This window comes from Candoia aspera, chromosome 11 (genome assembly GCF_035149785.1).
Source record: "Candoia aspera isolate rCanAsp1 chromosome 11, rCanAsp1.hap2, whole genome shotgun sequence".
NCBI lineage: Eukaryota > Metazoa > Chordata > Lepidosauria > Squamata > Boidae > Candoia > Candoia aspera.
In genome coordinates, this window is record NC_086163.1 from 19,669,488 (window position 1) to 19,681,796 (window position 12,309).

The following is a 12,309-nucleotide window of genomic DNA, read 5'->3' on the forward strand; positions in this document are numbered from 1 at the left end:
TGCACAATAGCGACCTCAAAAAGTCTTGTAGCCACCTTAAAGGCCACCAAATGTAACCTCATAAGCTTTTGGGCACCAGATGCATGGTGAAGTGTGAACAATTACACTTACGTGATAGTATGCATCTTACTCTTCAGATTCCCATAATGTGTTTATATTACAAGAGCTTGTACTATTACAGCTTGAATAATTCACATCACTAATTTCTGTGCTACAATAAATTAGGCAGGTAGCCAAAAGATTAAAAACAACTGTTCCTACCATATGTAATCCATTGCTTTGGATAATACCATCTTGTTCCACCAGGTTTCGAGATACTGTAATGGAAGGAAGATCCAAGCTTTGCGGTGGAAACTGAGGTGTAAACTCATTTCCTTGAGTCACCAATTGATCACTCAGGCCTTGAAAAGGCAGAAGAATATCAGCCATCCCTAAATTACTGGGATCCAGTTCAGGTGGTGGTGTGATTGGTGGAATCTCAAACTCTTCATCTCCAAGACTTGGAGTATGGAATGTTTGCTGAAAGAAAAAAAAATAAATTCTGCATTACAATGACACAACAACAGACAGTTTAAAAAAGAATTCATCTACATTCCCTACAGCTTGACTCACAAATGAACTTGCTTTTTGTTCTTTGTTTTTTTTAAGAAATTGTAAGTCACAAGTGCAGCAAGTTTCACATATGCCCAGCTTTCAGGATCCTTCTGATTAAAGATTTAAGTCTCATTATCATATGGCTTTAATGATGTATCAGTATTAACTGTTTTTTAATGCACACTTAATTAGCAACATCTGTCTTTGTTGTTGCAGTGAACATCGGCTACTGTGGGCTGGATTTTTTTAGCTCGATAACAAATTGCCAGTTTATTGATATATTAGTAAAAAAAAATACCAGCACAAGCAGCTTACAAATTATTCTGATACTACCATAAATGCTTCCAATTTTGGTAGTGCACATATGTACTAGTAGTAAAGTCTTATAACTCATAAACATGAAACTTCAGAATCCTATTTCAAAGTTCCCTCCTATTCCATTTATTTAGTATAATAGATTGTACCATATTAAGGTGATTGTTACAGTAGCAAAAGATTTATTCAGTACAATGGCTCTTAACAGAGGTACCTTGAGTTTGTTTACATGGAACAAGATATATGATTGTTAATTGATAGCTCTCTTCTGAAAAACACATGAAAAACAATTTAGTCTATTATACTAAATAAATGGAATAGGAGGGAACTTTGAAATAGGATTCTAAAGTTTCATGTTTATAAGACTTTACTACTAGTACATATGTGCACTACCAAAATCTCTCCTTCTGTGAAAAGAAGGATATTTTGGAGGAATCTGAAACAGACTCCTCCAGACCATGCTAATCTGGGAATGATCTGACAATTTTCCAAAAGATATTCTTTCAAACTGGAAGCAGTTGGTGATGTTCTGGATGCAGCGTTGTAGACAAAACTGGCCTGTTTCAAGTCCAGACTGTGTCCAGAACACCACGAACTACCATCTACTGAGTCAGAAGATGAACTTCCAAAAAACTGCCAGACTACTGTGGATCAGTATGGTCTGGAGGAGAAGCAAAACATTAATGGAAAGTCTTGTACCAGTCTAATGTAGATTCATAGACCTATTCTTTAATTCACACTCCTGGGGTTATGCCAGCAATAAGTTAGAAATGAGAAAGAGACTGTGATTCTGATACTTTGTTAAACATACATGGAACCTTTTTTTGGGTGGGGGGGTCCATGCAAAAGCATTGTTCCATTGTTCCCATTCATCTAGTAAGATGCAACAGAATGCGCATGCTCCAGGTCCAATCTTTAAAGTAATGTCATCTGATGAGACCCAGGAGATGTACCTTCTCCATCACAGCTCCTGCCCTCTGGAATAGTATTTGCCAGAGGTTCAAGATGCCCCAACCCAACTGTCCTTGAAGACCTGTTTTTTTTCCCACCAGGCACTCGGGTAGGAAGTGTGTCCACAAGGGATAGTTATTAATGTATTGGTATATTAATCTCTGGGTTTGTGCCTTCTGTTTGTACTGATTGTTTTTATCTAGTACTCTGCACTACCCAGAGTCATTATGAGTTGGGTGGCCTATACATTTGATTAATACATAAATAAACACAGGTGTTAACTTTTATAGTAGCAAGCAAAAACCCAATCTAAAGGCTCACTTCTCAGCCCAAAGTAGAGCTTTGACCGAACGGTGGCCGGTAAGGTGTTTTGATTATGAACCCATCAATACTTCTGTTATGTAGCCATAGCTAGAGTGAAAAATGCCCCAATGAGCACTCTTCAAAAGCGATATTGCTACTACACAACTATTCTGCTGTCTATTATTAGTACCACTCAGTAAAGAATCATTGTAATTATTGTGGTTTCTGAACAACATGCCCCAGCCAATTGTTTTCCAAATCAGTACCCCAGTGAAGCCAGACAAGCTGCACTACAAACCACTTAACAGTTCAAGCAATTGTTGCTGAGGAAAACTCAGAGCTTAATAGAGATATTAAAAAATCCAAGAAATGTGTTGTTTTGGAGAAATGCCGTAGTATATGGTCACAACAGATGGCATCACCAAGAATTCCATGGCAAACTACTTTGGTATTGTAGTCCAGAAAAGTCACAGGCCACTGCATCTAGTTACCTAGAACTGAGCTTGAATTAAGACACTTTACCTTTTATATTATGTTGGGTTTATTTTGTTTCTATCAGCATACAGTTTTGCTGCAAAGGGAGGCAGCAATTTTGCTTCATGCATTATTTACATTGTCCAAAAGAATGACTTAATGCCAGTTAATTTAAAAATGATATGTTCAGTGAAATTTCTCATTAAGGGGCTAGAAATTGTCATCCTTCAAACTGTTAATGATGATATAAATTAATAACTGCTTGAAAGAAAATGGAAACTGAAATGCAAGGAAGGGAAAAGGGACTCCTTTACTTGCATATAAAAACTGTCAGCTGTCATTACTGCTCTTGCATCAGAAAAGAGGAGGCAGCAGACAGCCGTCTGCAGAAATAAAACTGTCTTCAGAGAATCACACAGACTCACAACACACACACACGCAACACATGGGTACAAATATTGCAACTTAATCTCAGTCCTGAAAGCTCTGCTTTGCATCAGGGAAATATTTATTCCTCTTTCAATATTAAAAGAGGGGGGATTTTCATACTGAACAGACTTGAAGTTCACCAACACAAAAGGATGGATTGGCCATGGAAGGCATTTGGCTAATGAACATAACCCTATGGCTACATTTTACAGTTAGGTTTGGCATTAATGCTGCCTAGTAACAGATGCAATGATAATTTGTGACTCATTTACTACCCCATTACTGCTTAATGAAATCTAACATATCACATTAACAATATGGATAAACACTCATTCCTGATATGTGGTATTTGGCTGTCTTCATTACCACCGTAATTATCATTTGAAATATTATTTCAATAAATATTTAAGGTGCTTCAGGATTAGTTTTTTTTTTTTTATGAAAACAAAACTGGGTGACAGCTTTTGTGACACAGGAACAGTTTTTAGCAAAATCAGCAACAACAACAAAAACCCAGATCACTTCCTCAGCCTAGGTAGTCTTTAAATGCTAAAGGCACAAGCAAATTGGCAGGCGTTAGATTAAAAGATGCAATATAGACTTTTAAGATTTGACATGAAAATTTATTTAATAGTAAGGACTTGGTAACTGAATTTACCAATAGCCTGATGACTAGAAAGCTGTATTCCACAGCAGAAAATATATATTAATATTCAATTGTTCGTTACTCCTTCAGTGTAATTAAGCCAATAGTATCAATGTTTTAAGTCAGACATGGCAATAGAATTCGCTTTGCAAAGGGGAGTATTCCATGTAAAAAAAATAAAACAAATTTCAATAGTTGTGTTATCTATATGACCCCCTCTCTTTAGGGGGAGATGGGAGATAATAGAAATTATAATTATAATTATAATTATAATGATAGATAGATAGATAGATAGATAGATAGCACACAACTGTTTTATTTTGCAGCATGTTCTCCAAAAATGATATTTGTCACTTTCTCTTGATGTATGCCAATTGGTGCTTACTAAAAAGAGAAGAAGAAAAGAAGAATTCAAGCTGCATCTCATGCTATGATTGCTGAGTGTAATGTATAGATAAGCAAATAAGACGACTGTAATCTAAATGAAGATAAAGTCTCATGCTGAAATAGTCTTATTCTAAATCACTTGGCCTATTCATATCATGAGAAGGGACTGCATGTTGTGCAATTTGATTCTGGAGAAAGGTACCGTTAGGTTCAGAACAGCATAATGTTTTTAAGGGGGTTATGTTACCAATCATGATTATAAGAGCTATTAACTTTTCATGCCTTCCTCTCTTAAATTACTTTGGGGAAGGGGGAGAATCCACCAATCCTTCACAAAAACGGTGTGTGTGGTTAAATGCCATCTGCACTGAAATGTTCAAAACATTTGTTCCTTTTGATAAAAATGCAAATGTGGAGAGCTGTTGTATCAACATATAACAGCCAATGTCTGACACGGTGAATTATCACAGCTGGAATTAAATTGTCTCTGAACAGCTGCTGGCAGTAGAGCCTTCATCAATGTTTGATTCAAATGGAGGAATGAAATTCTACAGAATGAAACATCATGTTGTCATTACAGATGGGGGTTGTGTTCATTACCACAACTAACACTGCAGCCAGTGCCAAGCAATCTTCCCTTATCTAAGCAATCTTGTTGGAAGGAAAGAAAGAGGGAAGGAGAGGGAGGGAGAGCAAGCCATTGTTTTAGAAATGTGATCATAAAAATACCGTGTAGAAGATAGCCACATTTATCACGTTTCTCCAATCATTTTTCTTCTCTGTTTTTCTCCTACTGCACAGGGGGAAAGGATACAGGAAAAAAAGATTTCTGGCTCTGAGGCAAAAAAGGTTGATTGCTGACCACATTTCTATTCATCTTAGACATTTCTGCTTACGATGTCCACCCTAAGTCCAACTCAGGTGCCAGTTAGAGCTCACTGCAATGTTCATTCCCTCCATTAATACAAATGAGATAGCAAGAGAGAGAGAGAGAGGGAGAGAGAGAAAAGCCAGACAAATTCATCAGGTAATGCCAAGGTGTCCACCTCCATCCAATTGGAACAAACGTGCATGCTGGCCAAACCACAGCTCCATTTGGAACCAGTGTCACTATTACTACCCTGAAGTTCTTTAAAAGGCAGTCAAGGAGAAGACCAAGAGATTGAAAGAACTATAGGAATGTTGGGTTGGCAGACCCTTTGCCATCCTTCCAAGATATTGGCCAAGTCCATTACCTCTGTGACCTAGTCAGATTCTATCAGTTCAGATATAACGTTCCCATTTAACCAAGCCACAGGGACTCCCTAAGGGAAGTGTCTTCCTCATTTTCCCCAGAAAACAAGTGGTTCTGAAAACGTGTTCCCTTTGTTTTCCTAATGGTATCAAGACCCTAAATTAAAAATAAAGTGTTTGTATCTATGACCATAATTAGTGTATTAGCATCTAATGTATTTGCTTTAAAATGTATACCTACTGTGCCTTACATTTGCTTCCTTCTGGTTGCCTTTATGTGTGTGTGTGTGTGTTTGTGTGTGTGTACACACACACACAGAGATTTGTTTTTATTGACATACTATATAAGTAACACTCTTACGGACGAAATTGACTGGCAATGGAAAAGTGTCAAGTTATTTTCTCTCTCATTAAAGACTTTATTTTGTGCTCCATAAAACACATAGAGAATTTAGCACTTCACCCATCACCTATTGAAAGGCTGCAAAAATTATAAAAGTGAACAACAGAATTACAGTGGAGAGGAGAAAAGTGTGCGCGCATGCAGGGGGAAATGGTACATACCTCATTTGCCGCAAAAAATGCGTTATTTGCTTCTGCCATGTTCATATAGTTATTGTTGTTGCCAAACTGAAAGGAAAAGCATTATATTAATATATTATTATATTATACTAATTATATTGTTACATTATGTTGCATTATATTAACATTTTGAGTATACAGATGGTTTTGAACATAGACCAAGTTATTTATATCCTCAGTAATGATGAGAAAAATATAAATAATGCAAATAATGATTTGTTTTTGAGGGAGGTGCCTTCTAATTCCTAAATGAAACAAACACACCCTGAAAAATATAAATGTTGTAAGAGCAACCTTAACACCAATGCTGTAGAAGTGAGCAGTGTAAAAAATTGGCTTGGCACACTTCTCTTTTATGTTCATTCCCACCCAGTTTCAACAACTCTTAACCAAATGTTCACTTGGGTATTCTGGGAACTGGCAGGCACTGGTTGATCTTAAACCTCTTAGTTTAACTGCTCCTTCTAGAACCAATGTATCCCAATATATGTATTTATTTACAGAATTTTTAATTAAAATAACTTTATATCTCCCTTTCAGGCAAAGCCTTTTGAAGGCAGTTTCCAAGTTAAACCTTTAAACGTTAATAAAAAATAAACTAAAACAGACATCACCAATGTTTAAGCTAAGGAAGTTTTGTTAAGTTAACAAAAGTTGTCAAAAATCATTGTTAAAAAAATGCAGATGGACAGTGATTCATTTAAAAGCAGACAGAATTGTAACATTCATTTCAAAACAGTCTGAAGAAACTGAAGGATCTCTCTTGATCTATGCTTCTACCCAACAAAGAATGGATGCTCTCTCTTTTGATAAGTAATCTAATAAATATTTTCAGTAGATGAGTAAGGACGCATAGCTGATCTTAGGCTAACAGGCAATTTTCAAATAACTTGGTGCAGATCATTTAGGGCTTTAAAAAGATATAATCAAATGTCAAATCTGAATTATAAATGCACTGGGAACTATGCAGTTGCTTTGTACTGCTTTTATTTTTTTACTGTCTAGACATTGGAAGCACATTTCAGATCATTCTTACAGCTCTCTATATAACATGTTAAATCTAATCAACTTGTAATTATGTTGTAACAGTAGCAATCTCTCCAGATACGGTCATAGTTAGAAAATCATTCAAGTGATAGTAGGCCCTTCTGGTGATCCACACCATCTACTTTTTCACAATAGCATCAAGACCAGGGGGAAAAGTCAAGCTGCACGTGACACCTTCCTTGTATCATCATCTCCAGCAGAACATTCTCCACCATCTGCACCCATAGTGCTTCCATTATTTCTAGATTCAATCTCATCTTGTTTACCCCATCCATGCTATTCTGCATTTCCATGGTCTTCCTGGGACTACTTGGGAGGTAAAAGTTGAATTGTATGTCATCTGTATGCTACCTTTTTTTACTTATCCCCCTGGCTTCCTTTAGATATTAAACCTGTTTCATAAAGCCACTGGGAGAGGTCATCCATCAGTTCAGCTTGCAGTATCATCAATATGTTGATGATACTCAACCACGCCCCCACCCCGCCCCAGGCTGCTTTGGAGATGCGTTTTAACTCCTGCCCCATGTCTGAGGCTGTTAGGGTCTGGATGGAAGAAGCAGGCTGAAGGTGAACCCAAGCAAGACAGAGTTGCTGTTTGTCCCTTGAAAGGGTGACATTGCCCCTGAGCCAGATCCATGGCTTGGGATCCTACTGCTGAATGGACAGGTGGAGGCTGGGACCAGGAGGGACTTTATTCAGCTCCAGCTGGTGACCAATTGTGGCCCTGTCTGGAGCAGCAGAAAGCTGCAAAACTTCCTCAGGCCCTCATCGCCATCCAGCTGGACCCTGCAATATGCTCTATATCTTCATGAAGACCATGCAGCAACCACAACTGATACAAACATTATTACAACTAAATGACTCATGGAAATCAAAATACAGTGCTTTGGGCCCTGAGCTGGTTGGCAATAATTTCCCCCACACACACACTTCAAATTAAGAGGTGGCCAGGGCTAGGATGGGATGCTTCCCTCTTGTCCCCTATTTTGAGGAACCATTTTCCATGGGAGGTCAGGCTTTCTGGAAGCTTGTTAAAACACAGCTTTGCCGGAGGACTTTTTTTTAACTAGTTAGGATAGCATTACAGCAATTGTAGTATTGCTCTGGAGTTAATTCTGTGATTGATGATGATGATGATATCAAATGTGTATACTGGTCATTCCCAATTACTATGGCAGGTTCACAAGTAAACAACATGAAAAGGAACAAAACAATATAATAATAGACAAGAACAAGGAATAAAAGATGGCAAATGGACTGGAGCAAAAACACACACACAGCCATCTAAAGGACTTCAACCACCCTTGCCAAAGGCCTGGGCAAAGAGCCAGGTCTTCCAAGGCCCTTCAAAACACCAGCAAGTTGGCCATCTGGATATTGGGGGGAACCTCATTCCAGAGGGTAGGCACTGCGACAGGGGAGATGCGCTTCCGGGGACCTGACAGTAATAATATGATAATGATAATATCATAATATGCATGTACAAACCACTAAGAGTTGTAAGATTCTGACAGCCTAAAAAATCCAATAAAACTGAAGCTGAGTAAGTAAAACTCCCACCCTTGTTATATCAACACCAGGCAGAGTTCAGAAGATATTTCTATACTCAATATGAGTTCTTTGTTTTATCTATACCTCAGCCCTTCTCAACCTTTTGACCCTGGAGGAACCCTTGAAATATTTTCCAGGCCTCAAGGAACCCCTGCACTCTCAGGCTCAAATATAGGCCAGACGTTACAAAATTATTATATTTGTTTCATGGGTAGGCCTGAATATATGCATGAACAGTCTTCTTTTATTTATTTATTATTATTATTAGATGTTTTTAATCATGCCTTAATTATTTTTATAAATAACTCAAGGCGGGGGACATACATAATACTCCTTCTTCCTCCTATCTGCCCCACAACAACAACCCTGTGAGGTGAGTTAGACTGAGAGAGAGGGACTGGCCCAAGGTCACCCAGCCGGCTTTCAATGCAAAGGCGGGACTAGAACTCACAGTCTCCTGGTTTCTAGCTCACTGCCTTAACCACTAGACCAAACTGGCTCTTCTTAAACTGAAAATAAAGAATGAAACTTACCTCTTTAATGTGAAGTTGCCCAAATTTGAAATAATTTTTTAAGTAAATTGTGATCTCCCAGGGAACCCCTAGTGACCTCTTGCAGAACCCTAGGGTGCCACGGAACCCTGGTTGAGAAACCCTGCTATACATAAATATTAAAATATAATCTACAAATTATATATATATGTAAATACACACACACACTGTTATTACAGGCAGTGACCAAAGCTGAAGTACAATTCAAGACAATTAATATAAAATATAATAAAGCTGTGTGTGTTTGTGTGTGTGTGTGTGTGTGTGTCACAAATCTAAAAGTCATAAAACTGAGTTAATGAAACTATTTAACAAACTAACAATTACTAAAAACAAAAGTTGTCTCATACTTAACTAATACTTCTGTTATGACTAAACTTTTAAGCTACGTAAATGACAGAAAAACAAGCATGAAAACGTTGGGTTCATTAAATCTGAATGGTGTTTTTCCAGAATCAAGGAATCTAAATTTGGTTTTTGAGTAAGAACTTAACTACCACTTCCTCAAATTACCTCCTCAGTTTAACACTGAAGAAAGGCATTGATTCCAAGACTCAGTGGTCAATCTCAAACCTTCAAATACCTTGTTTTATTTCTGTTATTTTGGTTTTTTATTTTTGTTTTGCTTTATACTGCCAAGTTCTACCAGAAAGTTACATTTTCAGAATGTTTGTTACAACAACTGGAACTACAACAGCAACTGAGAAAGCTACAAACAACTCCTTATAAAACTTTTCTGAGTTGTGAAAAGACCCCTGATTCCCACAAGCATAAAGTTTTGAAACCAGCAGGAAATTATTGTTGGTACTGGCTGTGAATGGAAGGTTCATCACCACATACAGGAATTCACTGCGTACAATTGACCGCTTAATCTGGCTTACAGCATAACACAATGTTAGGAGTCTCAGTAATTTCAACCAACCATTCAATCACAAAAGCAATGTTTGTTTGAACTGAGGATTAAACCTTTTACCATTACACTAACTGGAATGTATTTGATGCCAATGTAAATTTCTTGATCTCTTTCTTGTCTGGAAGGTTCTTGCATAATGTAGGAAAACGCAGTGAAGGTGAAACTCTAAAGTAGCATACACACTTTTATGTTGGAAGGATCCAAGAACAGTTGGAAAGTGTTTAAAATCAGAGCTAAATCCGTATTAACATCCACGGTAAAATGGTATCAACCGCTCAACTTCAGCGGTGGCTTTTTATTTGTCCGCTTCCATGGCAGAGAGCTAACTCTTACAAATTCAGGCAGCAGATGATTCATACATTCAGTAAAAGTCAGCATCAGTACTATAACCAATGCAACTAGTGATTTTTACTTACATCAGGGTTACCTTTTCTTGTTGATATAAGGAAGCTGAATATAGGCAAAAGGTAGTGCTATATCAGATCACACTATTAGTCATTTTAGCACCATGAAATCTGTTCTAATAAGTTTCTGTGAGAAACAAGAATCATAAAAACATGGAATGCAAGGCTTGGAAGAGACCTGGGGGATCATCTAGTTCGATCCTCTACCTAGTGCAGCAATCCAGTACTATCGCATTCTTGGCAGACAACCACCCGGTGATCCTACGACTATCCAAGGCAATCTGTTTCATTGTGGAATGGCTCTTACCATTCGATTTCCAATTTTATAAACAAAATCAACTTCCTTTTGATGTAAGCTCATTGTTTCCTATCCTATCTTCTGGAACACCTCTGGAACTATCTCATCTTCTACATGACAGCCCTTCTTGAAGGTAACTATCATGTTTCCCCCCAGTCTTCTCTTCTCCAGACTAAACATATGCAATGCTCCCAACACCTAATAAGGTTTTTTTCCCCATCTTCATGGCTGTCCTCTAGACACACTTCAATTTATCTACACTATATCCTTCCAAAAATGTGGTGCCCAGAGATCAACTTCTCTTGATCTGAAAAAATATACTTCCATTCATAAAATATAGGATAGTGCAATTACTCTTTCTGCAGCTGTTTTACTCTGTTTGGTCATATTCAGCTTATGATCTACCAAGATGCCCAGAAGCTTTTTGCATCTATTGCTGCTCAATATGGTTCCCTCATTCTGGTCTCATACCTTTGATTTTTCCACCCAAATGTATGGCTTTGTGTTTGTTCCTACTGAAATTCATCTTGCTGTTCTTTGCCCAATGTTCCAGCGTGCCAAGATCCTGCTGAATCTTGACACTCTCCTCTAATGTGGCTGCAAACACAAATAAATCAGCCACTTGATCAACTTCGTCTCAATCTGGGGTCCCCAGGCCCATTAACAGAACCACATCTTCAGGGCCTTCTGGAAAAGTATCAAGGTGGGGGCCGAACTTATCTCCGGGAGAATGATGTTCCACAGGGAGGGAATCACCATGGAGAAGGCCCTTTTCTGTGGTCCCATTAGATGAACTTCCCTCATAGAAGGGACCAGCAACATGCCCTGCCTCCCTGCTCTGGAGGGGCCAGTAGATGTAACTGGGGAAAGGTGGTCCCTCAAATAACCAAGCCCCAAATCATCTAGGGCTTTAAAGGTGATAACCAGCACCTTGAATTAATGTTAATGGATTAATTAATGGGTTGATGGAGTCTCTGCTTCACACTGGCTGTTTAAAAGATAACATTTTTGCAGAGTGTTCCTGTTTTTAATAAAAGGATACTGCTCACATATGACTGGAAATTTCTAATTCAAGTTCAGTCCAAGCATTGTTCATTTGAGTCTATAGGCATTGCATGGGGGGCAAGAAGAGGGTAAGTAATGAAACGTGCATCATGACATCATGAACTAAATCCTGGGACTTAGTAATTTGTGTCAGGTGTCAGGACACAAATACGAAAAGGTGGAATTTTTGTGATCTCACTGCTTCAGTCATAATTTCTTCATCATCCCTAACCCTAACTTCTTTAAAAAAAAAAAAAAAGTATGCTCTCAAACAGTAACTCTTCCCCCTAAAAAAAAGAAAAATAAGAAAAGCTGAAAGAAAAATGTAGCCTGCATGGATTCATTTTATCTCAAGATTTCGTGTAAGTTCTTATATGCATACTACCGATGCCATTTTTGCAGCTCGCCAGTTTATAGAGAAACACCAAGAGAAGGCCCAACCATTGCACATGGCATTCCTAGACTTGGAAAAGGCTTTTGACCGTGTTCCACACCAACTGATTTGGTATACCCTTCATGATCATGGGATACCTGAATTACTCATCTACTGGGTCAAAATGCTATATAAGAACACTAGTAGCCATGTG

General features: G+C 38.0%; 1 protein-coding gene across 2 annotated transcripts in view; it reads right to left on the minus strand.

Annotated features, from left to right (window-relative positions):
• Positions 1 to 12,309, minus strand: part of TOX3 (TOX high mobility group box family member 3) — an 81,289-nt gene that overhangs the window by 16,648 nt on the left and 52,332 nt on the right. For both annotated transcript variants that reach the window (XM_063312895.1, XM_063312896.1), the window contains 2 exons: positions 5,897 to 5,962; positions 262 to 519 (listed from right to left, as the gene is read on the minus strand). In XM_063312895.1, the coding sequence (XP_063168965.1) occupies positions 262 to 519; positions 5,897 to 5,962 (324 nt within the window). The remainder of the gene's footprint in view (positions 1 to 261; positions 520 to 5,896; positions 5,963 to 12,309) is intronic.